This window comes from Saccostrea echinata, unplaced genomic scaffold (genome assembly GCF_033153115.1).
Source record: "Saccostrea echinata isolate AGI-Se365-2 ecotype Australia unplaced genomic scaffold, CSIRO_AGI_Sech_v1 ptg000029l, whole genome shotgun sequence".
In the NCBI taxonomy this organism is placed as follows: Eukaryota; Metazoa; Mollusca; class Bivalvia; order Ostreida; family Ostreidae; genus Saccostrea; species Saccostrea echinata.
In genome coordinates, this window is record NW_026889778.1 from 5728255 (window position 1) to 5756038 (window position 27784).

The 27784-nt window shown below is 34.0% G+C and overlaps 3 protein-coding genes across 3 annotated transcripts; 1 reads left to right on the forward strand and 2 right to left on the reverse strand.

Annotated features, from left to right (window-relative positions):
* Positions 1-1481: 1481 nt before the first annotated feature.
* LOC133194392 (kelch-like protein 10) lies at positions 1482-5152 on the reverse strand. The gene is made up of 5 exons (XM_061330354.1): positions 3981-5152; positions 3366-3506; positions 2574-2765; positions 2260-2379; positions 1482-1760 (listed from the first exon to the last, which is right to left on the reverse strand). The coding sequence occupies exons 1-5, from the start codon at positions 5104-5106 to the stop codon at positions 1591-1593; spliced, it is 1749 nt and encodes a 582-aa protein (XP_061186338.1). The 5' UTR covers positions 5107-5152; the 3' UTR covers positions 1482-1590.
* A 2023-nt stretch (positions 5153-7175) lies between these two features.
* LOC133194393 (serine/threonine-protein kinase PAK 4-like) lies at positions 7176-9730 on the forward strand. The gene is made up of 3 exons (XM_061330355.1): positions 7176-7274; positions 7506-7613; positions 8202-9730. Exons 2-3 carry the CDS (start codon positions 7529-7531, stop codon positions 8678-8680), a joined length of 564 nt encoding a protein of 187 aa, XP_061186339.1. The 5' UTR covers positions 7176-7274; positions 7506-7528; the 3' UTR covers positions 8681-9730.
* A 1302-nt stretch (positions 9731-11032) lies between these two features.
* LOC133195523 (uncharacterized) lies at positions 11033-27155 on the reverse strand. Its single transcript, XM_061331387.1, has 6 exons — positions 27032-27155; positions 18347-18463; positions 16496-16642; positions 15784-15979; positions 15351-15547; positions 11033-14278 (listed from the first exon to the last, which is right to left on the reverse strand). Exons 2-6 carry the CDS (start codon positions 18446-18448, stop codon positions 12578-12580), a joined length of 2343 nt encoding a protein of 780 aa, XP_061187371.1. The 5' UTR covers positions 18449-18463; positions 27032-27155; the 3' UTR covers positions 11033-12577.
* Positions 27156-27784: the final 629 nt, after the last annotated feature.

Genomic DNA, 27784 nt, shown 5'->3' on the forward strand with positions numbered 1-27784 from the left:
TATTTGTTCATTGACAAGAAAAAGTTGTTGATTATCTGAAATTGACCTTTTGAAAATGACAGCTACGTGCTCTTGAATTGTTAAATTGTTTACGTTCAGTAAGAAGATATGTCTTTGTGTGGTTAAGGACTTCTTAAGCCCTTTTGTTTTTATTATTAGCTCACCTGAGCCTTTACCTGAGCCAAAGGTTCAGGTGAATTTTCTGATCAAAGAGTGTCCAGCATCCATCTGCTGTCTGTAAACTTTTCACAGTTTCAACTCCTTTTCCAATAATATTATGCTAATTCCAACCAAACTTGCTACAAAGATTCAAACTGATGGGAACATAAAGGGGAGATAAATAAGGAATGTTGAATGTAAGTTTCTGTCATTTAGAATCACTGGGGCAGAAAAAAAATTGTGTGAATTCCTTTTTTCATGGCTTCTGAAACTAAAGTAGGCCCACAATAGGGGGAGGGAAAAATCAATGTTTTATGTAGGATTATAAAGGGAAAAATCTATAAAATTCCTTGTCGGGAACAGCAGGGCCATAATTATTCATCCTCATGTAGTGTGAATTCAACTTTGGTGAAGGAATGGGACTGCAATAGGGAATAAAATATTTACAAGGAAATATATTGTAAAAATCATTAGAGAGCCTCTTATAAGGAACAATTAGGGTAGATTGAAAGTGATTTAAATTGTAGCCCTCCTTTCAGGTTAGAATGGTGCCACAACAGAAAGGATGCAAATTATAAATTGTCTTATATTGTAGGAAAAATCTTGTTTCTCAGAAGCCGCAAGGCCACAATTAGCCATACATGTATTTTATATATATGTACAAGCACTTCCATGCAGCATAAAATCAGTTTTGTTGAAACAGGGCCCCTTGGGGATAGAATGCAGTAAAGTAAAAAGTAAATTTTACATAGAAATACATACGGGGAGGGGGAAATTGAAAAAAAAAGAAGCTTTTTATGAGTAGCAATGTCCTTGATTAATAAGCATTCCATTTTGTGTAAATGTATTTTCTTCCAATCATGGTAAAAATTGAAAAAAGCTTTTTATGAGTAGCAATGTCCTTGATTAATAAGCATTCCATTTTGTGTAAATGTATTTTCTTCCAATCATGGTCCCCAGGGCAAGGACTGATCTTGAAATGGAGAGCTTTCACAAGAACAAACTAACTGAAATTTGTAACCTCAATGATACCATAAATTCAAACTGTACCCTCAGTAATACCATAAATTCAATTTCTTGAAATCATGGACTTTATTTGGTGACCACAGTGAGAGTTTTATCATCTATAGATAAATATTCATATCAGAAAGGGAATTTTTCTTAGGTGAGCATTGCATTCTATAGGTCTTTTTACGGCACATCATATCAATATCTCATGACATGTGGGCTTCTTCCCCAGAGTTACCAGTATACATGTACTGAATAAAATTAAACACACTGTCAAATTCAATGTCTTGTAATTTAAAGATACACTGAGGTATTGATGTATTTTATTACATAATTCAGAATTCTATTTTGACAGAAAATCCTGCTAAGAAAATTGTATTTAAATGGTAACATTCTGACCAAATATGGCATTCAGTTTATGATTTATAAATTGTCAACGCTAGCCAGTCCGTGATAAGTAAAGCCACGCCCACTTCTGATCTGAGACACCAGGCATGCGCTGACGGCACTCCTTCCGTAGTTCAGAGGATACAGTCTCCTCCAAGCCTTTTTAGTGGGGTCATACTCCTCTGCGTTTGGGGATGTTGTGGAACCTAAGATTTAAATACAACAATTTCATATTTGTGTATTTTTTGTTGCAAAATCTAAAGCAAAGCATGTTAAATGCAACAGAGACAAAGAGAAATCATTTCTTGTTTGTCTAGCTAGCACCAGCAGCCTCGAAGTGAGGCTGAAAGTTTTACTCTTCTCATAACCAATCACTGCACAAATGTATAAATAATACTCATGTAATTTTGATGTTAATATATATTTTTTCTTTTTTAATTTCTCTTACAAAATACATGACATACATTTAATATCCAAAATGGTTAATAGTCCTTTTGATAAGTTTATGCCTAAAACGAAATGGCCCTCGATCTTTTTTTTTCTTTGATGCCCAGTATGAATAAATGTAAAAGATTCACGTAATCACTAAAATTTAAAAATTCAGGCCTATACTTGGCATGTCAGCGTAATCTGACCAGTGTACGTCATTATATATATCATGTCTTACCGCCACGCTCATTACGTCTCTGGTAGCCGACAACTTACCGTCATATCCTCCGATAACCACTATTTTCCCATTCATTACCACGGCTGCAAAGTTACTGCGACCCTGTATCATAGAACCCATGGGGAACCAAGAGCGAGTTGCCCAACTGTATCGCTCAACTGGTGAAAGTAAAATGTATTATCATTATTTATATTTCTTATGTTGAAAAAAATTCCTACAAATGTTAGTAAAATGCAATTTGCAGATTTACATCTGTTTTCAAATCTATACTGGACTACAAAAATGTTTTTGCCTGTGTGCCATGCTCGCAGTAAATGATGCCGTTTCAGAAAATCTTGTACAATTTAGGTACCTGTCGAAAGTCGGTCACTCCCATTGTATCCCCCCAGTGCAATGAGTTCTTTCTGCAATGCCACCAAAACCACGCCACTTCTGCGTGACGTCATATCTGGCAGCATTGTCCATTGGTTTACAGTGGGGTCGTAATACTCGGCAGAATCCAAACACGACGCGCCGTCAAAGCCGCCAGCAATGTAAATCTTACCTGAAATGTAGTAGAACTGATTGCAAGGAAATATTTTTAAAAGAGCAGGGAGTAGCATTGAAAAATAAATACTGATAATATTAATAAATGTTGCAACGTTGATGAACCAAAATCACAAACTGAACACTTTAATTTTTTTAAGTCGAATTTTGTTTTTCCATCCAAAAATTTTACAGAATTCTAATGGGTGACATGATCTGCTAATACTCGATCAAGGGAAAGGGATGAAAAGAGAATGGCGAAATGCCTGCCTATAATTCATGTCCATCACACAAACTAAAAACGCATGCAAATTAATCTTCAATGTGCATCTTTTTTTCCAATCAAATGAACTAAAATCAAGAATTAAGAGGGATGGTCAGAATAAAAAGTTATGAAACGCAACACGACCCATGCATAACTCTAGCCAAAAAGCTTTTGCAAGATCGGTGACGCTGCATCTAGGTCTTAGTAAATAATTTCTGCTAGCCTCCCCTACTTTCCAAACATAATAACCATGCAAGGCATAGAGGACGATAGCTAAAATTTGACGTTGTCACCTTGCTCATGCCAAATTAAGCAATTTAGTTTAGTTTTCAGGTATATAACAATAACTTTAACCATCAAGAGCCGTAGCCCCGGCGTCGCTGCGTTTCCTCCACATCGGCTGTACGTGGGTCCACTGGTTCTTTATTGGGTTGTATTTCTCTACAGAGTCTTGTCGATTCCGTCCGTCAAAACCACCACAGGCATATATTATACCTACAAAGTTGCAATACTTTTTTTTTACAAAAACATCTCTTCTCCGAGTTTCGACTTCGACGTATAAATTGATTTTATTATATAATATAATTTCTTTTTGGATTAATAATTTCTATAGCCTTGTTATTGTACAATATTATACTTTCATGTAAATTAGTTGAATCTAATTCATCGAGAAACATTTGTTAAAAAACACTATTACCCGCTGAATGATGAAGCCACGCCCTCCACCGTAGCAACAGTCAACATTGCTTGACGACGGGTGATATTCCAAAAAATAGTGACTGCGCAGAATTTATGCGCGCACGGTTCAATGTATTTGTATAAAACATTCAGTATAATATAATTAATATTGCATGTAGTTGAGTGTAACATAGAAAATTTTCAAATTTTCTTGGGGTGAAAATTTTCAATGTTACACTCAGCTACATGCAATATTTATATCTTACAGTACCTACGCCCAGCGTATTGTACCATTTAATTCAACAGCACTGACGTAACATCTCATGATATACATCGGAGCTCTCTCTTCCCAAGTCTTCTCGTCAGGGGAGAAGCAGTAGACACTGTTGAGATACTGGGTCCCGTCAAATCCCCCTACAATGAAAATCCGTCCGTTCATAAACACCGTGCCGTGATAGGCGCGCGAGCACGGCATACATTGCTTGGTAACGTACCATCTGTCAACGTTCTTGTCGTAGGCTTCAATTGAGTCCACAACCCCAGTGCTGGACCAGCCCCCCACTGTGAAGATTATTTCGGGGGGTACTCGGGGTCGCAGTAAGATATTATCGTCGTCCACGATAAAGGGGCTCTCGTAGAAGATCCTCATTAGGTTAGACACCCGATTGATGAGTTTCTTGCAATCTCTTAGATTTACAAGCGTTTTGTTTCTTTGAATTTTGGTTTGGAAGAAATCGACATTAACGAAGCAAAATCGCATTGATTTTAGAAGCTCTGGATATTTGTCTCTTCTGTCTCTTTGTTCGTAATCGATCCATCTTTGAATTGCCAGAAATACTTCGCTTTCGTTACACACAGAAAGGTCGTCGTCATTTAATATCTCTTTCAAGTCGTCGACATGCAACTGTAAATACTCTTGACTCTTTTCAACAATATCTTTGAAATTTCGCACGATGTATTCCCAAGCTTTTCGCGAAAGATGTTGACAATTATAGAAGCGAGAAAATTTGAATATTCCTATGCAATTCTCAGGAGATATCTGTTCATAAAGGTAGTTGGTACATTCTTTTAAAAGTCCAAAAACATGAAATCTATCAGACGCTGCTAAAAGATCTTCTACGTTATCTGGGGTTATAATAGCCTTCCTAATATAGGCATACTGGATGATTTGGTTCATAATATTTGCCGACACACCATAAATGGAAATTTCATTTTGTTCCGATTCCTTTAGTCCGGACGTGAACAGTGATCTGAAATAATGACTGCAACTTGCCATGACGTTTCTATGCACAGGCAAACGGGTGTTTTCATCCGGAATCTTAATGTATGCGTCACAAAATATCCCTTGCAAGCGCATTTCGTGAAGTTGGGTCTGGGGATCCATGTCATAAACACTACAAACTTGTAAATCAGTCATTTTCGAAAAGTTTAATCTTCATTCATATCAAAGTTAACGTTCTTTACGTCACTTACTGCGACGTCACAGTAATATTAAATTTAATTCGGGAAAAATTGCATTATTTTCAGTTATTCAACTTTCCCCCCAAAATAATTTTAATTACTGAAAAGAAAAAATGATTAAAATAGTTAAAGGTTAAGTCTGGTTAGGTTGTCAAGTTTTTCTACGTAAAACAGCACATTGACAATGAGATTTAACGAATATTGAAATAAAAGTTAAAGTCATTAGGAAAAATATAAACACTCTTTCATTGTTATATTCAAGCGTTTTACGTACAGTTCGTTTACATATTTAAAACGAAATTAATTAAATCATTTATATATTTCAAATTCCCCTGGCCTTTGCCCTTCTTTAATAACAAGCTTCTTTTATTCATGATTCCGTTGTTGTTGTTTTTAAATTAATGTGATTTTATTTTATCCATGCATTTACTAGTATTTTTGGAAGGAGGGGGAAGGGGGCTCTATTCAATAAAAGGAGTGGAGAAAAACAAGATGTTTAACTCGAATTCTTGTACATAATAATATTGCAAGATTCTCATCTTGGCGGATTTCTCTCATGCAATTCATCATTTGAATACAAATAAATAAAAACTTCGTTAATGTACGTTGGTTTCAAGGAGCAAAAAAAAAAAAAAAAAAAAAAAAAAAAAAAAAAAAAAATATCATCCTGTCTCCAAAGCAAAGCTAACACGCATTTGTTTAACCCGTTTTCGTCTAGACCATATCATTAAAGGGAGCACATACACGTTTGAAGACCACGGTGAAGCAGGGACCTATACATTATAATATGCCCCTGGGTGAAGTAAACAGCTAAATACCTTAGCTAGGGTACCCCCCATTCATCATTTAAAAAGTGCAGGAAATATTTCTAATATTTATGCCTCTGTTGTACATGCCTTTTTTCAGTTGACAGCTTAAAATGTACACATCTACACAATATAAACAATGATTTAGCAGACCACGTACCTCTCTCTCTCTCTCTCTCTCTCTCTCTCTCTCTCTATATATATATATATATTATTCCAAATCAGGGCCCTTTTGAGCATATTTATTGAGCATGATTATTAAACAGACCATATAAGTATAATAATTATTTTATATTCGATGCTTTTAAAACTCGTCAGAACTTTACAAAAAGAACATTCTAATATAATTTATCTTCATTTATGTGCCTGTATATATACTTTGTATATTGTTAAAATATTAACAGTGACATATAAGTCCTTTGGGCCGGGTGTAAAAATCTAAGTATATTGTTGTAAAATACACTGTATTACTGTATAATACACATGTCACTATAATAAATTTACTTACTCACTATTCACAAAATGTGATAATAGTAATATTCAGCATATTCGTAATACATTTACTTAGTCAATTTACACATGGTTCATAAGTTGAGATAATTGCTCACATGTAAAATTTAAAATACACATTGTAAAGTATAAACAAGTACCACCGTGTAGCATAATGCAAAAAAGCCAGAGGTATACATATACAAAAATATATATACTGAAAAGATATATTCCACAAAATTGCAAAAGATACCACGGGACAGTGCATTGGTACTTTTTAAGTCACCATGTTTGCATATCTTATGACCAAACTAACATTTATTGAGTGTTAAAAGTATACATTTTTTTTAAATTCTATATATAACAATTTATAATAATTTATATATTAAACGAATTTTTTTTTTTTTTTGGTTGTTTTTTTTTTTTTTTTTTTTTTTTTTTTTTTTTGGCATTTACAGTTACATACGTGTATTTTGATCAATATATTTTGCATATAAATATAACTGAATAATAGACAGCTGTCAGAATTTTGGTATGCACATATGTATTTTCACATTATTAAAAATTCAGTTAAGATTTTTCTTTAAAATTGCAAGGGGTTTTCAAAACACTGTTTCAGACGTTTTCGCGGAATTTTAGAGTAGTTTCCCTTTGAGGAAGTAGTGGATAATGCGCACTTTCGGTTTAACAAATCTATTTTTATCTGTACATATTGCTTAATAACATTTTTGTGTGTGGCAATGTAAATCATGTAAATTGTGCGTATTTAAAAGTATTTCTTTGCTTCGTTTTGAGAAAGCAACTCAACTTGTGTGGATTCAACTTAAGTGTAAGTACAGAAGCCCCCCCCCCCCCTCCCTTTTGTCCTTTGATAAATAATCATCTTTAGTAATAAATCATTTTCGTGTTTGCAATCGCAGAACTTGCTTAGGTGTTTAGATTTATTACATAGATATTGTCGCTTTAAGCAATATAAGTAATTATTTCATTTTCAATTCACTTATAAGAATTCACCCGAAGACCTATCATTACCCACAATGTAATATGTAATGTTTTGTAGATGTAATCTGCACACTTTGACAAATGACTGGAATAAAGATCTCACAGAACCTAGGGCTTATATGCTCATTTTTATGGTTCCTACCTCTTGTAGCAGCTTTCCAAACTGGTAATTATTGACCAAATTTAACATGAGTGTAAAGTATTTAACAGTAACTAAATTGTGTGTGTGAAGGGGGGGGGGGGGATACTGATAATGGTTATAGATTTTTTTTTTCATCTTTAATCCCTTGCACTAGGCTAAATTTTTGACATTGCTCTTAATAGTATACAATAAGGACAGATGATAAAAACCAACTTTTATCAAAAATCTTGAAAATAACAACTAAAGACTAAAGTCATGTTTATATATGTTAAATGAATAAGTTTAACCGCATATATGTTTTTATTTTTCATTCAAAGTTTCACAATAATGTGATTTAAAGTGACAAAAAATTGTATAGATTAATATTAAGTATGGTCACAGAAAGGTGGGATTTTGAACATCATAGTAAGTTAAGAATTTCTTAATATTTTAAAAAATTATCATCTGCATCATTTACAACCAAAAAGGTCCAAAAGTATATACCAATCCAAGTATCCATTTATTTGTCTGTATCATCTGTCCTTAAACCTATTAAATGTATTGAGAGATAAGATTCATTGAGAGTTTGATCTCGTACATTTCAGAAACTGAGTTTGATCTCATACATTTCAGACCCCAGGGATTGGCCTACCTTGACAGCAGTGTCAGTAGTGGTGTCTGCTGTAATTATCTTGGTGCTTATTGTCGTTCTTATCCAGTGTGGAGGTTGCGTAGGAATGGAAGTGTCTTCCGAATCTCATCCCGCTGCCGGCACCAACAAAGGACAGCACTACCCCTCCTCAGTCGTCACAGACGCAAACACCCAAGTTCTAATGTCTTCCCATACTCTCCCAGGAGATGACCCGTATCAACCAAATAATGGGGGACAAGGCTTGCCATATTCACTTAACCCCACTGTTCCCAGTGCCCCAGGATTTACTGGTTATCAAAGCACACCTACTGCACAGCCTGCCCCAGGATGGGGACAAGGAGGGGGGCCAGGACAGGGTTATCAGTCCCCTGGCCCTGGAGCACACCGCCCAGCAATGGGAAGTGAACCCCCTCCCCCATCATACAATGACAGTGTCCGGGGTAGTGATGCTTTGTGGTGAATTTATTTCTTCATTCTAGAATTTGCAAATTTCATTTTGTTCTTGTAGACTTAAGTATTACATTAACCGATGTATGGATTTCAGCATGCATTAAATTGTTCTTAACATGCTGGGCATTAAAATGTACCTGTTTCTATATCATCATTGGCTTGTGGTAAACCATTTTGTAATGAACCAACTACGCTTGAAACTTTAACATCATCGGCTTTCGTTATGAAAAATACTGTTAAAGTACTTTTTCTGTGTGGAATTTATTTAAATGCTATGTACATATTGACCAATTTTCAGTAGTAATTTGTCCCAGCATACTTCAAGTACATCCTAGGCATATAGTGGCAATCTATAAGAAATCAGAGCAATTTTCTATCTGTGGATTGAACAAAAATTAATATGTTTTCTGAGAATTACTAGCATGACTAGAATGACCCCCATGGGAAAAAAGTATGTTTTCAGTAAGTGAAAATACTGATCAAGGTAGTAGAGTACATATATATTTCTGAGATTGATGCATCTTTCAGAGGGGGTGTTAAACATTTTCCAGTTTGATTTGAACATATTTTATTGTAATTTACTATTACAAAGGGATTGGGTACACATTTTAAAACTTATTACGCCCTCTCCTTTCCGATTGTAATATGTATGTCTGCCTATGGCTTTAAAATTAAGAAGGCAAGATGTGCTTATAAAGTACAGATATAAAGGACTTTATTAGGGTATCTGACCCGTTTCAAAATAACATGCGCTGCTATCTGTGATATTATCTTTGTAATATTTAACCATTGTTTACATGTGTGAGTTTTTGATTGATCTGTGACCGAAATAAAATATGTACTAGTTATTACTGACATAACATTTATGTGTAATGCATAATGTGTAATGCATAATGTATGTTATTGTTTTTATATCCTTTCCTTGGTTGTTTATCTAAATAATACTTATAGGCTAGAAATTTTGTATGTGATTAATTTTACAAGTTGTGACATTTTACCTACCATTTACAAAATAAATTCAAATGTACCAGGATTGATTAATAAAGTTTTAAATTAAGAATTTTATGTCCTCACTGAAATTTATTGGGATGGTTGTGACATACATGTATCATGGGCTACGCATCAAGACGCTGGTGCCCTGAAAGTTATAACAGGAAGAGGGGGGAATGCAATGAGCCAGACCAGGATTCAAACCCTTGCCGCTGAACTTAGACAAGTGCTCTACTAGCTGAACTGTCTGGCCACTAGTGAACAAACATGGCTGCCCTCCACATCATACCACCATGGCCATTTGGACTACATATCCACACCCGACAGGAAATCAAGTCATTTTCTATCTCATCAGTAATACGTTCAAAATAACCAGATTACCTTCACACTACAGAGCTGCCAAGCCTTTCACTTTTGGCATGAGGCTTATGGATTGAGTGTCACAAATACACCTTGCACATAAAGTTTCTCTTTTCGTTCTTCTGATTTCCATTTTTCTCAGTCAAAAGATTGAAATATACCAGAATTTTCGTAGCTGTCCACCTTCAGTTTTCACTATCGTAAAAAATCATAGTCTTAACTACACTTGCTTGTATTGTCATTATCAGTTTCCATGCAAACTTGTACTATAAATCATTTTTGAATAAACAAAGTGCAAAAACCCATTCATTAGAACAAGAGGCCCATGGGCCACAATGTTCACCTAAGTCACTATCATCCTTCTGTTTTTTCCCTAATTCCAATGTAAAACTTGAATCAGGTATTGTGACCTAACCCTAGGGGTATTATTTGAACAAACTTGAATCTACACTACCTGTGGAAGCTTCCATATAAATATGACAATTTATGGCTTTGCTGTTCTTGAGTAGATTATAAAAAAAATTTCTGCTCATTGTGGCCTCCCCTTACCCCTTGTGGCCCCTCCCTACCCCTGATCTGTTTTGAACAAAACTGAATCTACACCATATCAGGAAGCCTTCACATATAAGTTCCATCTTTTCTGGCCCATTAGCTCTTGAGAAGCTTTATAAATGACCCCACCCATTATTTCCTAATTATCTCCCCTTGAAAAAGGGTGTGGCCTTTCATTTGAACAAATTTATATCCCCATTACCCAAGGATACTATGTGTCAAGTTTGGTTGAACTTGGCCCAGTAATTCTGTAAAAGAAAATGAAAACATGAAAAGTTTTCTACGATGACGACAGACAACGGAAAAATTTTGATCAGGAAAGCTCACTTGAGCCTTCAGCAAAAAATCACCAGCAATCTGGTGTCTAAGAGGACCCTGGACCCCCTCCTCATGATTTTTCATTTTATGATGCTGGCAGCTCTGGCATTGTTTTCAATATAAAATACTACCAAATGTTTATGTGAAATTTTAATTGCTTTAAGAATCACCGTCACAATTAAAGTGAAGGGTTTTATACAAATAATCTGAAAATTTATACAAAATTTTATACAATCAAACTGCATAATTTAAGTCTCATTTTAATGTCACTATATGAATGTAAGTATCTCTCATACTCCTTAGTTCACATAAACACATCAATCAAGTACAATCATAGTACAAAAAAAGTCATAATTAAGTAATATGTCCTTAAACATTAAGGACACAGCATGACTTAAACCAAGTTCATCTTTATGTATACAAAGAAAATACCACTGGTATGTACCTGAACATTTTTCAAATCGTAAAAAAATTTTTAACTGATTTTTGAAGAAAAAAAATCATAACTTAATTAAACTTGACTGTACCAACCCAGGGCACTGACCAATTCTACGGCAAACAGATTGGGGAATTATCCTCCTTATAGTAGTGTTATTGACTGGGTCATCTATTTTACATCAAGGTACTGAACTACTCTAGCAGATCTGGGAAAGACCCTCCCTATAGTAGCATTATGGATTGGGATGTCAGTTTTACCTCACAGCACTGACATATTCTACTACAAGTAGATCTGAGGAACACCCTCCCAATAGTAGTTTTACTTCATGGCACTTACCCATTCTAGCTGATCTAGGGAATACCCTACCTATAGCAGAGTTGACTTGGATATGTTTTACTTCATGGCAATGACCCAATCTAGCAGATCTTGGGAGGCTCCTACTTATTGTAGTATTACAGTTTATGGCACTGACCTACTACAAGCAGATCTGGGGAAGACCCGAGTTGTCTTCGATATCAGTTTTATAGCAGTGACCCATTCTACTGCAAACAGATCTAGGGAAGAGACCCTCCATAAAGCAATGTTAAGGGATCTGGCATCCATTTTACTTGGTGTACAAAGTCTAAGATCTGGCATCCATTTTACTTGGTGTACAAATTCTAAGATCTTTGAAACTGAGGTAGTCAGTACATGCATTTTGTTATGGCAAACAGTGCTGATAAAATAAAAATTGTAATTGAACAAACTGTGTTGATCGTTACATTAAAATACATTATTATCACCCCTGGCCTGGGAACTGCAGTGCACAAATCTATTTAAACAGCAAAGAATTTATGTTGATTTGGTGAGGAAAAATGATTGCAGAGAACTCTAAGACTCATAAAACACAAAATTGAATCAATAAATAAATATACAGGAAATAGCATACAGAGATCTGGAACTGGTTTCTTAACCTATCCTGTATCAAACAGGATTTAATATATATACACAATTCATTTACACTCGAAACTTTCTAATAAAACAAGTCTATTGAAACTGAATTGAAAATAAATAATTGCAATGAAAGGAATCATCTATCTGTCATAATTGGATATCAATTTTACAATACATTATTTATGTACACTTTTTCAAAATACTTAGTGATGTGGTCACTAGTGACCAAAGAAGTATATTTCTTGTGCTTATCAAATCAAAATTAATGCCTTCTGGAAAACACAATGAAAAACATAGACATGTAATTCCTTCTCTCTAGTCCTCATCATCAATTACAATAGCCTCCTCTGGCTTATTGCTGACTAACTTTAGGGGAGCTATAGCTATAGAAGGTCGCTGAAGGACGTTTGGTTTGGCAGGAGTGTTGGTAGTAGGTTTTGATTCTATTTGGACAGTCTCAAGAACCCCTGAAAATTGTTCCAGAATGGGGTTTCGCATCACTTTCTTATCCAGAATGGATTTCATTGTTGGTACACTTTGACTGTTTGAGATTCGTAATGCTGAAGGGATACCCACTTGACCAAAACTAATGTTACGACTAGCTTGGGAAGACGGCTGTGGTTTTTGTGGCAGTTCTCTCATTGTGGTGGCTGCGGGAGGAGTAGGGTGGAGTTGCCGCTTTACGGCATCTTGCTGAACCGCAGACGGGGAATCGTACTTAATTCCCATATAAGTAATCACACCTGTTCGTGGTTTTAATTGATTGTTTTTCATTATGGGACTGTTGCGGCCCACAAGGTTTTCACTGGACATTGATGTTGGTTTTAGGATACCTGTTCGAGATTGTGGAGTGCCCGGTTTGACTGTACGATTCATCTGAGGTGGACACTTCCTGGGTGACTCAGTCAGTTTTGACTGATCTGTTTCGTCGTCCGAGGAGTCAGACAACTCAATAATCTGAATGTCTTCATCCTCTTGGACAACTTTCCTATATGGACTAAAACTCTGTTTCCTCTTTCTCTCCTGGGTTTTCTTTGGAACATAAATAACTTTCATGGTTTCAGTGCCGTCTGGATTAGTTACAACCTTGGTGATCATATCATAATGCTGCATTGACTGACTTGTGCGAATTCTGTTAATATTTTCGTTGATCTGTTTAATTCTAGCACTCTTAGGCCCAAACAGTGGTTTACTGAGAATCTGTCGGAGATGGGAATCTACTTTTGTGGCAGTCTGGTTGTTCATTGAGTATCGAGGCACAAATACTGGCTTTGTTACCGGTTTTGTTATTGGTTTTGGCTTGGGTCGGCACCATTCTTTAATAATCTCTGGTTTCAGTCGTTGGAGTTTTACCGAACAGTCTTTGAGATGACACAGTAAATCTCGGCTTCGTTTGGTCAGGCCAGTTTTCTTTGTGATCATAAACTCTCTGCGCTGTTCAGAATTAAACTTGAATGTGTGCGTGTGTTTCGTGGAGAACTTTTTGCGTTTTTTGTACACAATTGGATAAGTCCTTTCGGAACGAAGTTTCTCCATGAACTGATTCTTGTCAGGTCCACCACAAAACTTTTCGTATTCTTTGACCACAGGAATGGTTGAGTCAATCTTTAAGTGTTTTTTCACTCTATGTCCCAGAGCAGATGTAATGTCGATGCCAAACAAAAGAGAACTCTTTGAGATCTTCTTCTCCATCTCCTCTCCGCTCTCAGAATCACTAAACATCCCACTAAAACTGAGACATCGCCTTCTTGAGTGTGCTTCTGAGTCTCGACTGAGTTGAGACATGAGTGATTTCGGTGTTCGAGGTGTACGGGGGGCCTCAGGAAATGACACCTCGATTATCTCACAATCGCTATCCACCTCCTTCTTTGGAGAAGCTTCCAATGATTTTTCAGCATCTGGTTTTTTCACCAAGTCTAAGAGTCCAATGAACACAGATTTTTCTGGTCGTCTATTTATGTCTAAATATCGAATTCTCCTTCTCCTTTTGCGATATCTCAAAAAGTTTCTGTTTTCCTGAAATCATAAGGTTAAAAAAAAATTTGCTATCACTCAAAGATTACCAAACATAATATGTGTAACTTAAGCAATAAACAAATTATTTTACATCCATCAATATGCATATTTTTTTTCAAAAATTCATCTCTTCGCAAATGTCGAAACAAGAAGTCTGTTATGACAGTGTAGCTCCACTTGATGAATTTAATGGTTTAAGGATATCCGATCCTCAGCCAGGAAGGATAACTCCTCTTAAAATTATTATTTAATTTTAAAAGTCTCAAAATAAAGCTTGAAATTGTAATATTTTTGTGCAACAATTTTCATTTCATGTATTTCAGTATGATTCAAGGTTCTTTGAAGTCTTAGAAACGGTCTTGTAAAGAATTGACATTTGTACCCCCATGAATTTCAAAGATAATGCATTTTTATAAAAATAGAATTTCCTTTAATCTAGCCTTAGATGCCAATGTTTATTAGCTTGATATGAAATAAGAAGTGATTTGTGATGTCTTACAATGATAATATAATCATTTTACACTATGTATTTTATATCAGTTGCTCTAATTAGAAGAACTAAAGTACTAAATAAGTATGAAAAACATGCAATCTTCTCCCTATGCCTGGATACCTATAATTTTTAATCACAAAATATATTTGTTGATCAATTTTCTTTCAGAAAATGCATAGTGGGTACTTTGATTGGCATTTCCTGAAAATATAGTGTTTGAAATTTAATAATTGTCCCTATATAATATGATTAATGATGAACTTTGAAGAAATACCTTGGGTAAATACACATTAAGTATTTTGAGAATTCAGAGACCTTTTTGTAAGCATTTTCAATTACTCAACTCTCGATTTTCAGAACCTGAGGATCGGACTACCTTAAATTAAGACTTATTCATTTTGAAAAAATCCATGCAATCAAGATATCAATGTTTTGAGATACTGAAGTTCAATTGTATTTATGGTATACAGATATTCAATCCACAAACATTTTTTTCAGCTCTTCTGTTACTTGGTTTTGGTTTTAATCCACATAATTCAAATTCTTAAAGCAATAGAACCGACGCTGAAAAAAATATACCTTTACTTCAATTTTCAGTAACAGTTCTTGCTGCCTTTGGATTTCCAGAATACGTTGTCGGGCCTCCTGAATTTCAGCCTCTTTTTCACATTCCTCCTGGTGTTCCATCAGCACTTCCTGGTCTCGAAACTGTTTGGTACACAGGAAACAGATCCAGATGGGGGCATCATTAGCTGGGGATTCCCCCGTCTCAGCCGCTGTAATCATGGCAACAGAAATTTCTACTTACTGAACAAAAACTCTGCAGTAAATCATAGTTGTTATAATTTTCTTGATAGATTTTTTTTTTTACTTCTGTGATATTTCTAGACACAATCACTGTACAGTCGCAGATAATTACAGTAAAACTCAGTTATAAAAAACTCCTTTAAAAAGAAAGCTTGGTTCTAAGGAATTTTTTTATGAATCCTGTATTTGGCTGTGCCTTTATTACCTGAGCCCTGTGTAGGGGGAGCATCAGTTACACCCCCCTCCCACTTTGAGTCCTCTGGCCGGGTCTCTGTTGGTTGATTTTCTTCCTGTTCTGTCTCCATGACATCCACCTGTAAATCTGATTCATTCAGAAGCTTTTCTTGACCTAGATGTTTATAGCAGGAGCGTACCACCTTTCTCAACAGCTCCAACTGGTCCTACATAATGGTGAATGAAGAAATACCATAACCATTTTAAAAGACTTTTGTGAACAGAAAGTAACAGAAATATTATGCTGCTATGTGTTGATTTAAATTAATCTATAATTTTCCTCAATGTAATATTTCAGCTATTCTCTGTGTAAAATTTGAATTCCATGGTTCTCTAAAGATAGGAATCAGCTCTTCTCCATAAAAATATCTACTGTAGATTACTAAATTTTTTGCGACATCTTATTTTCATGAGATAGATATTCGATATTTAAAAGCAAGACAAAACTTTCGCACACTGTGGTTTCTGTTGTATATAATCCTTAACAAAACAAACAGATGCAAGAATAAAATTTTCGCAAGCAGACAGACTCGCCATAATTACGCGAAAATAAAGTTCTAGCTAACAAAAAGTGATTTACAATATGCATATTCTGCACATATGAAACAGTGAAGATAAGTGAGAACAAAGACTGGATTTTAGGCATCAACACAACCACAAATGTACTTGCCCCTAGTTCTTACCTCCTGTGGATTTTCCTCTAAGCCTGGATCCACCCACGGGGTTTCACTGGGCCACCACTCCGGCTTGAACTGGTTTTGACCAAACAAGGGCAGTTCTCTCCCAGTGGAAAGCTGCACTAAGTTAGGAATGACCTCCGTTAACTGGACCTGAGTATCAAAATCAAAGATTAAAAGATTCACAAAGCTAGAAACAGCTATAAAAAAAATCTAAAGATCCTGGAAGGGGGGGGGAGAGAATCCCCATGAAACCCTCCTTCCCTTCTAGATCTGTGCATGCTTATCGTTTCCATCTCAGGACTGTACACTGTATTTTTTCTCACTTGTCCAGTCGGATAAGTGACTGGGAAATTTACTTGTCCAAACATTAATTTTTAACCTTGAAATTGAAATTTTTTCAAAAAAGAACTATTTGACAACTTGAAAAATAGAATCTATAATATAGTCACTGATTTTTAACACATATAGCAAATTATGAAGCTAAAATGTATCATCCTTTCTAAGATGTTCTAACAAAAGAAATTGATAATAGAAAAATAGCAACAAGAAATAGGTTCAACAATAAACGTTTATTTGCCTTTTTCTCCAACACTTTTTATTAACGTCATTGTTTTCTTTAGTTATTGAAAATGTAAACCCAAACTTCATCAGATCCATGCAACTAATAAAAGTTCAAAACTAAAAGTAATGCCTCCATTAAGAACTTCAATCTCAACAGGGATAGACATTAAGTTTCAGATCCACTTGCCCTTCGGCCAAGTGATCTTAGACTTTGACTTGTCCGAATGCTAAACTTGGTTGCCCAAAATTAGGAAAGAAATTAAGAAGAAAGTTATTAATTTCTGTAGACGTTACGATATTAAGAAAAAATCTGACCAAATACACAACTGTCAATTTGGCAAGTTGAGCTACCTGAAAAAAAATTTCGATGCTGCATTTGTACATAAATGTATACCGCTGTACTTGCAAAATTTAACCTGTTAACACGTACTGCCATGCAGCATTAACCCTCCATTTCCTTTTAATAAAATTAATATTTTATTAAAAAATTATTTTCGGTAGGATCCTTTCGTGATTCGTTATTTTCAGAGGTAACTGTGAAGCAACGCTTAAGGAAGATAGTTGCTACGAAACATACATCTTATCTTGATCAGGATACATCGTGTTATACTGTACTTATATATTCTGTGCGTAAATAAATAATCTAATTTCCTAATTAGAAGTTAATAAAATTTTGTTAGACATAGAGCATATTTATTACGAAAGAAAATAACGAACCCGATTTTTAAATGAACGGTATAATCCAGAAACGCTTCCATGGAATTTCAAATGCAAAAACATTGTCAGTCAGGTGCGTGACGGAAATCAGGTGTTCAATTTATTGTTTTATTTATTAATTAATGTAAACTAAATCAATATGTACATTAAAATGTATGAGAACAATTCACTTGCCCGATCGGACAAGTACGACGTCTACAAGTTCACTTGCCCGAACTGAGAATTTACTTGTCCCGGGCAATCGGACAACCGTTAATGTCAATCCCTGTCTCAATCAAGTTTGATGACCGGGATCAAAAATCAATATTATGATTGGGATCAAAGCTACTAACACACTGCATGCTTTTAATTAAAAGTTGATAAAAAGTTTTAGTTTTCTTCATTTTCAACTTTAAAAAAAATTCTTCACAGAAAAATCACTTGTCCAATCAGAAAAGTGCTCAGCAATATTCATTTGTCCATGAAAAATTTCCACTGGTACTAGACATGTGGATAAAAACATCAAGCCTTGAACCTTTGATTATCTAGAAGAAACCAATACTTCCACCCAAGACAATTTTTTTAGACAAACAATACCTGTGTCATTGTATCCACCTCCAAGGAAGGTAACTCTGCTGTCAACATCTTGTTGACTCCCTGCTGTCCTTCAACTTGTACTACCATGCCTCCTCTATACATCAGTAGTCATCATGTCTACAAATACATAAATCAGTAGTCACATGTCTACAAATACATAAATCAGTAGTCATCATGTCTACAAATACATACATCAATAGTCATCATGTCTACAAATACATAAATCAGTACTCATCATGTCTGTCTACAAATACATACATCACTAGTCATCATGTATGTCTACAAATACATACATCAGTAGTCATCATGTTTGTCTACAAATACATACTTCAGTAGTTATCATGTCTGTCTACAAATACATACATCAGTACTCATCATGTCTGTCTACAAATACATCAGTACTCATCATGTCTGTCTACAAATACATCAGTACTCAACGTGTCTGTCTACAAATACATACATCAGTACTCATCATGTCTGTCTAGAAATACAAACATCAGTACTCATCATGTCTGTCTACAAATACATACATCAGTAATCATCGTGTCTGTCTACAAATACATCAGTACTTATCATGTCTGTCTACAAATTAATACATAAAATCCTTACTGACCAACAAAGTTGACTTTTCAATACAAGATAATAATAAAAGAACTATGCATGCTGATTCTCGATTCCTGCCTACATTTTACATCCATTTAAGGAGGCTCATTACACCCACAGTTTATTTTAGATTTCATTACAGGGCCACTTAATATTAAGATTTCAAATATCCAAATGGAGGTTATAATACAATATTTTAAATATTTTTTAAAGATTTTTTAATCGTTTTTTTCTGATTTTGGTTATGTTTTATTTCAAGTTTCTGAATGATAGTATTGCAGGAATCTCAATGTCAAGTGAGGGATATCATCTTCAGATATGTAAGCAATAACACTTCATAATATTCAATATTATTTTTTATTAGAAAAAAAAATTTTCTCCCAAAAAAGAATTAATGTGATTTTCTTCTTAATCTTTGCATGAATTATTTAGAAAATCAGTTATAAATAGACAAGGAAAGTATATTGATGAATAACAAGTAACAAATTGAATGAAAAATGTTTTAAGGAAATGAAAATTCCAATCTAAAAAATAATTGGAATAAAAAGTCCACTTGCAAGAGTTATCTTTCTTAAATCCGAACTCAAAACACTTAGGAATGGTTGAACATATCAGATTCAGAATAAGCTTAAATTTCTAGAATAAATATACATTTTTGAAAGAAATAAAGACAAGCACACAAACCAACAAGAGTAGAGTACTCTAAAAGCTCAAGTCAATTATAATTTATTTCAACGAGGTTGTAGATTTCAACTCGAATTTCCTCTAAACGTGTATGTCAGTGGTGGAACTTGCTGCTTTCACCATGACATTGTACACTACTTGGGTAGCAAAGATTTTACTGTCATTCTCATTGGTCTCTACTTAAAAATAACCCTTCTTCGTTTGTGATGTATAATGAATCTGTTACCTTGTTCTCATTGTTTACAACATCGCATGTAGTCTATTTTTAGAGCGTTTTAAAGATTTAGATCATCAGCAAAGCGAACCTGTACAATTCGTCCGGGCCAGGAGAAAACGGACGAAAAAAAGGTTTATTTTTCTGTGTAGTATGTCATCAAAAGTGGTGTAATGAGCCTCCATAAAAATTTGCACTATTCAGACTCCGTCATGGAAGTACTACTATCACATAAAAATTTTACGCGACAGTCTTGACTGCATGCGTCTGACCTTAAACCTTCCAGTGTATGAAGTTGTGGATCTAAGTGTATATAAAGGTTTTTGATGTTATCCACTGATAAATACAATTGCACTCCACCAAACCATCAAATCATCAAACATAATATTTTGATCAATTTATATAGTTATACACATCAAAACAACTAGGCACTTCTTTTTATCTCCTTAACATCTGCAGTTTTCAGTAATGTAAATGTTTTTGTCCATAATATAACCTCTTTGGACTGTGCAGTCTATGCAAAAGTCACCGGACCGTTGGTTTTTACCGGTAAAATTTGGTTTGGGTCGGTAAAAAAATTCAGGATACAGGACCAATTGTACGATGAAAAATTAAGGCCTAAAAATCTGAATTTACATGTACATATGGTCTTATTCTCCACACATATCCTTTATTTGATCCATTTAGCAGTAATACATGATTAATTTTAATCTAGAAGAATCATGTCATGATCGTTTATTTTTAACTCGAATTTCCTCTGTCATGGAATATAGATCTATAGATAGCTCATACGCAGATTCGGTTGGGTGAAATTATTTTCATTATTAAACTAAAGTTACCGTAATGAGTTACCTTAGGAAAGAAATACATAAATTTTAAAGTGCATTTTAATTTTTGAAAAAAAATCTTTGACAATGTGTATTTTGTTTGTTTGTGTCAAATAACCAGAAAAAGAGAAAATTGTATGGAATTGTATATTACCTTTAAAAAAGGAAAACTATTAATAGTAACCTTGTTCATTTCAATAAAATAATTTTTTATAATCTCAAATCTGGATCTATTTGAGGTTCAATTTAACAGTGAGAATCCCCCCTCCTTTTTTCAATCTCTGTGTCATAATGATGTTTGATTGAATTTAAAGAAAAGAGTTCGGTCTGGTAAGTAATTGCTTGGTCTGGTAAAATATATAATTTTACCAGACCTTATGTCCTGTAAAAATTTTAGACAGGGGTGTGCAATTAAAAAAATTAAGCACTAGCCCACGGGCTAGTGGCAGCAATAAAGTTACTAGCCCCAAGTAAAAAGTTACTAGCCCAAATGTAGGGGGCCCGGGGGGGGGGGGGGGGGGGGGGGGGGAGTAGTAAAAACTAATATTAAAAGAAAATAGTTTATTGTTGAAAAAGTCAGGGTTTTAATGTCATTCTTTTTAAAATTAAAGTTTAATTCTCACTAAGTTTAATTCTCACTAGTAAAATTAAATCATGTATAAATAAATAATTATGATAGTAAATAAAAATCAAAGTACTGAAAGTACTGAAAGCCGGGCTTTAATATGTTCGAGTGTATTGTCTAATCCTAAATTAGTACATATTTGAAAATCTTTCTTTCTGACCATTGATATTTAACAGGTCGAGTTTGTATGATTATAATTAACAATAACCCATCTACCAATAATTAAAATTTACGGTCCAGAACCCAACGTTAAGACCCCAGGATAGGACTTGGTGATATTTTTAATGAAAATACATTTATACCTTTCTAAACATTAAGCTCACAATGGTTATGCATGGTAACAGTGCACTTTGAGTGGTTTTGCTGATTCATACAGGCACATAGTATCGGAGGAGCTAGGGTTGTCACCATTTTTCAAACATAAACTTTTACAATGGACAATGTACATTGAAAGGTTGATTGACTCTTCGCAATCAAATTTAAATTGGAACTTTCAACTCACTCTTCGTAATATAAACCAGGTATTTATCATGAGCGACGAACAGATTTACTAAAAGCAAAATGGATAGTCTAATCTTAATTAGATTGTACCCATCATTTTATTGTAGCATATTAAAAGTACGGTAATTTGGTAATGAATTAATGAAATTCGAAATGTGAAAGTAAGTTGTAGCCCACCCCTACTCCTTCTCCAACGGAATAGGATTTTTTGGGTTTAGACAATTCTCCTTTTTCTGATAATGATACTACATGCCTGTATTAATCAGCAAAAGAAATATTCTTGATTTTTGGTCCTCTAGGAAACCAGCTGCACGAAAATTATAATTATCTAATCTTTATGTCATGAATATGAGTCTAGTTCTAGTTCCAGGTTCGGCCATAATGGTCACTGCCTGAGAAAATCATGATGTATTCAGGTCTTTATGTACATAGATGGCTCTTCATTCTGAACAGGAAGTTTTGAAGCAAAGACTAACCAACTTTTTCTGAAAAATTATAATGTGTTGTACTTAGATAAAGACTAATGAACATTTTTATATGTTGTTTTCTTTAAATTATATGTTAACATAAACGATTTTTATTTCCCAGCACCCTTGAGAGCTTGCATATGTTTTAAGACCAATTTTTTTTTTTGGAATGCGCGCGCACGCTCAATATACTGTAAAGCGCTTTGGGAGCACATGCGAGATGAATCCAAGGTGAGAAGTCTCGAACAAAATTTTCACATTCAAAACATACCATTGACTTTTCACTAAAAATTTGATCTGAATTTGTAAGCATAAAAATTTTCGACGCTAAATTGATTGTTAAATGGGTATAAATAATTTATATATTATACATAAACATATTCACATGAAATTATATCTTAAAGTTTACATTTTTATTTATTTATATGCCATGCTTCACAGAATATAAATCTTTATCCCAGTCATTTAAATTAATACTATTAAATTAAAATATTAACCAAATGGAATCACATTGATTTCATATTATGAAAGAAAACAAATAGTTTTGAACTTCATTTACATCACCTTTACACAAGATCTTAGTCGCCCGCGTGGCGCAGTGGTAAGAGCGTCTGCTCTAGAGTCGCGAAGTAAGGAGTTAATCCTTACGTCGCGGGTTCGAATCCCACTGTGGGACGTGGAGACCGGTCCTTCCGTTGAGACCGTATAAACCGAGGGCCCGTGTCGCAATAGGTGCTTGCACGAAAAATATCCCTCACTGCTCAATGGCCGTAAGTGCCGAGTATAGGACAAAATTTGGAGCTCTCCACCGTCAAGTGGTAGTGTCTCCATATGAGTGAAAAAATTCTCGAGAGGGACGTTAAACAACATACATGTACAAACAAACAAACACAAGATCTTTACCATCATAAGGATTTTTGTTCGAAATTATTTATTAGAAAGGAGAAAGTTATTTTAATTGCATTCAGGGTTATCGAAGTAATACCGTATTTTCAAACCCTTTTCTTTAAACGCATTCAAATCTTAACTTTTTTTATTTGAGTAGTAATATATATATTGAAAACATTTCAGCATTACCAGTATTACAACTGTAAGATTAATCTTCATGAATATTTACATACATACATCATTAGGCTAAAAAAAATTTGTTTGTTTCAGGTTATACTCGACTGACCTCCTACACATTTTTTTTTCAGAAAATTACGAGTATCCGTAACTGTCTCTTTGTTTTACGAATTCGTAATGGCGGCGCACTTGTTTGCTGCAAGTAGTCGGTGTTCGCTGTTATTTTATGCCGTTAATATAATCATAAAATCATCATCTTTTTGCAATTATTTTGAAAGGAAAATTTTAATAAATTGTCTCCTGTTAAGCCGTTTTCACAAGATCAACCCTGAAAATATCAGCAGGAATTAACACGGTATCGTACCAAATTACATCTGATAAATGACCACCGATGTTTTTAAAATTCATTATTACATTAAATTTCTTGCCATTCAAGACACCTTAATGCTATACTGATCTTAAAAAAAAAAACAATTACAGATATCACGACATTGTCAGTGGGCTTACTGTTTATACATGCATCACGGACGTAAATAAATATAGGTCAGACTAATTATACTATAATATCAGTAAACGAACAAAAAATGTCATACATTTTTTTTTTTAATTCTACCAATAACATATGGCTAGTGAGGGGAATATATAAGTCATTTGTTTTATTTAATGTCACTAATTTAAACATTTAAGGTCACTAATTTTAACTTTTAAGAAAGCAATTAATTTTTTTACAAAAAATGTTTGCCTGTCAATTGCCAAACTTTTTTTTAAAAGAATGTTGAACCATATGGTTTGCTGATTTTTCTTTAGATAGATTTGAATTAGAATTTAATTTGAGAAAAAATTAAATTCATATTGGTTTAATAATTTATGTAATTCATAGTTAAAGAAATGCACATATTTTTAGAGATATTCTTAAAGTTTCAAACAAACACTACTTTTATCGCCGACTAGATACACCAGATACACCATGTACAATTGTCATGCGACCTAATTCAGGCATAACGCACATTAATTCTTTAAACTCCAATTACTTATCTATTTATTTGCTGAAAGACAAAACAGAGAATATAACCACTCACATGACATCGACGAAAACGATATGAAGTATAGGCAACCTGTCGAAAAGCCCGCGCTTATTGAAAATAGTTCGCTTACAATATGCATTCAGTAGCATATGTGCACAAATTGTTATATCACGGTAATAATAAACTAAATATCTAATTCCTCTTTCAATTTAATTCTCAAACAAAAATATTGATCAATAAACAATTCCGTAGATTGAGATGTAAAAAATATTTGTTTAAGTATCGTCTTTCAATGTGACTATTTTGTTTATCGGAAGCGTCTGCTTTGACGCTGTTAGGCTTTTTGTTTACTTTTCTGAACATGTGCTATTTATAGTAAGGCAGTCGATCACGATGCCTACAGCCAGGACTTTGCTTTCAGCAAAGCCCGGCTAATGAATTCAAATAAATTATCTTATCTAAAATGAAATGAAAATCTTTTTTTTTTCATCTTAAATCATTAAATTTGCTGGAAATATATTTTATGTAAACCACATAACACTTATCTTTCAGTTGATTGAGTGGTCGCAAATAATTTAATGAGATTTACCATAAACAGAGGAATAGAGGAAATTCGGATTAGATAAAAACGATCGTTTTTGGAAGTAAATAAGTCAGGTGGTACTGCAAAATTGATAAGATTAAAGAGATTTACAAAAAATAGGAGCATGCTGCCGAAAATTTTTCATTGCTTGAGAATTTAATAGCAAAAAATGAGTGAAAATACCGATATTGATTTTCATGTGTTACATTTGTAGTTTTAATTTTTACTAGCCCAAGGGGCTACCTCCGTGCAGGAAACTACTAGCCCGACCCCAAAAAATGGTAGCCCCGGGCGTCGGGCGATGCTAATTGCACACCCCTGTTAGACTTTCGCATAGACTGCTGCAAAAACATTTTTAAGACCAAAAAAAATAATAATAATAAAATTCAAAAAAAAATTTAAAAATTTCGGAGCTTAACTATGAGACGTAATTTCAAAAGGTTTTTAATCTGAAATCCATATAATTTTGAAACCTAAATCTGGAATAAAATAGTAAATAGCTCTGCATTAGTTGTATATTTTGGGCGGAATTTAGAGATTTATCAATCGCTTTTATTGTTCCTTTGTAATATATATTGTCTGGAAAAATCATTTTATCAAACTGTCGAGGTCTGTTCTGATTTCGTGCATTTTGAAATAGGGCTGGAGAATTATACTGATATTCCGGTATATTGCGGTATGTTGACAAAAATTATCGTATTGCAATATGTTTTTGAAATACCGATATACTGGCAAAATGATTGGGCTCAGGAATTCTATCATAAAATATACAGAAAAGTTGTCAGAAAGGTTTGCGATCATGCCAAACAGAAAGACAAAAGCTGTGACTTGTACGGGTGTATTTAGTTGTATAAGTGTAATTCAATCAACAAGATATTTTTTAGTGGTTATTTATCATAGTTATGTACATTTTACATGTAAAATTAACATTGCAATACATATCACAATACAGTTAAAATTATTGCAAGAGAAAGGTTTGCGATCACGCCAAACAGAAATACAAAAGCTGTGACTTGTATGGGTGTATTTAGTTGTATAAGTGTAATTCAATCAACAAGATATTTTTTAGTGGTTATTTATCATAGTTATGTACATTCTACATGTATGTAAAATTAACATTGCAATACATATCACAATACAGTTAAAAAATTATTGCAATACATATCTCAATACAGTTCAAAAATTTCACAATATGAATTCTCTAGCCAATACTCAGCCTATTTTGAAATCTCATGAGACTTGTACCGAAATGTGGAGTGATAATTTCTTTTGAGACATTTTAGTAAGAACTAGAAGTATTGTACTTTTGATAATTAAGTTGCAAGTTTGACAATTAATTCAATTTGTAAGTATTGAAAATGGGGTTCATTTTGGGCGGTAAAATTTCCACTTTTCATAATGGTGCCATTTTCCTAGAACGTCAAATATTAAAAATCATGAAAATGCCTAGAAAACGACAGATATTTCAGACTACCCATAAAGTTGCAGTGTAGCAATCTGGAGCGGATCCACTCCGAAACGATTTTGACAAAAAAAAACAAACAAAAGGATTTGCACTGAAAATAACTATAGAGGCCAAAGTGTCAACAAAGTTTTACTTGATCAATTTCAGCCAAGGATTTCTTGGCCACATAGCAGTGTGAACTCATTCATTCCATCAACTTTTGTTGTGTACCAAAAAAAATTATCATGCAGGTAATCTGTAGATAATTTTTTGTAAAAGCATAAATTTTTAGCAAAGAATATCATGTAAAGTTAAGTTGATGCAAAATGTTAATCAGTCTGTAAGTGAAAAGTGTTGAGAACAGAAAGTGAAAGTTGAACTTAACGTCGAAGTCAAATCGCGTTGTATTTACGTCATCGATGAAACGTCTTTGTTCTAATTCCTTTTTAAATACACGATTTAAATCATAATAATTTAACAGACTATATTCATGACATCGTATCCAATATCTGTTTTGTACAAGACATAAAGGCAATTTTTCTTTAACGATGAATTTCAACCTTGTACACAATGGCGCTAAACCGCGAGTGCTCGACTTTGTTCAAGTATTTATTGATAAATATTCATTCTGAATAAATAATTTTTACCTGATTATTTGCTCCAAAGAATCAATCCTATCTGCGCCAAATTTTACCTTTGTCCACTGCGAAATAAGTTAGCAATCATCCAATTTATTCACCACCCCTCGCTCTAAGCGGAAACCAAGATGGCGGCCAAAATATAAACCTTCGCCTTCTCCACTTGCACGATGACGTCACAACACTGACCTGTCTTTAAAAAGCATGACGTTGTGCAAGAAGAGCTTTTTAAAAGATTGTAAAACCATGTTTTTACGTGAAAATGTTGAAGGTGGAAATAATTTTACAACAATTCCAATCATATTTAAAAGTATGAGGCCTAAGGGCAATACAGTTGGCATGGTTTATATAGTATATAATTTTATATAAAAATTTACATCGTATATTTTGAGAAAATTAAACACATTATAGGCCCCTGTCGCACCTTAAATGGCTAAATCTCTTTCTTTATGAATAATCAGGGAGTGAATGAGGAAGTGCATGGATTTCAATGTTCGTCTTTGTGAATAAATTAAGCCTAGTTAGCCCCTATATCTATAAAGGTGAACGGCCATTAAACATTACAAATCTTTTGATGATTCCATCCCTATTAGGTGATGAAATGATTTAATCGTATAAATGACAGTTTTGGTCCAAAAACACAATAACATATTGTTATTTGTGTCTCAAGTCTAGGCGACCCCTTTTTTTGGAGGATATTTGTTCTACAGGTGATTTAGAAGATGAATTTGATTTCCTTCTTATAAAAATGCTTAAAATACG

Excerpts from the sequence above, each read along its gene's own strand:
- LOC133194392 (XM_061330354.1), bottom strand. The coding sequence starts at position 5,106 with ATGACTGATTTACAAGTTTGTAGTGTTTATGACATGGATCCCCAGACC. Across the intron at positions 3,507-3,980 it reads CAGTGCTGTTGAATTAAATG|GTATAATATATGCCTGTGGT; the intron begins GTACAATACGCT and ends GCAACTTTGTAG. Across the intron at positions 2,380-2,573 it reads GAGTGACCGACTTTCGACAG|TTGAGCGATACAGTTGGGCA; the intron begins GTACCTAAATTG and ends TACTTTCACCAG.
- LOC133194393 (XM_061330355.1), top strand. The coding sequence starts at position 7,529 with ATGACTGGAATAAAGATCTCACAGAACCTAGGGCTTATATGCTCATTT. Across the intron at positions 7,614-8,201 it reads TGTAGCAGCTTTCCAAACTG|ACCCCAGGGATTGGCCTACC; the intron begins GTAATTATTGAC and ends CATACATTTCAG.
- LOC133195523 (XM_061331387.1), bottom strand. The coding sequence starts at position 18,448 with ATGTATAGAGGAGGCATGGTAGTACAAGTTGAAGGACAGCAGGGAGTC. Across the intron at positions 15,548-15,783 it reads TCCCCCTACACAGGGCTCAG|CGGCTGAGACGGGGGAATCC; the intron begins GTAATAAAGGCA and ends CCATGATTACAG. Across the intron at positions 14,279-15,350 it reads TACTGAAAATTGAAGTAAAG|GAAAACAGAAACTTTTTGAG; the intron begins GTATATTTTTTT and ends TTATGATTTCAG.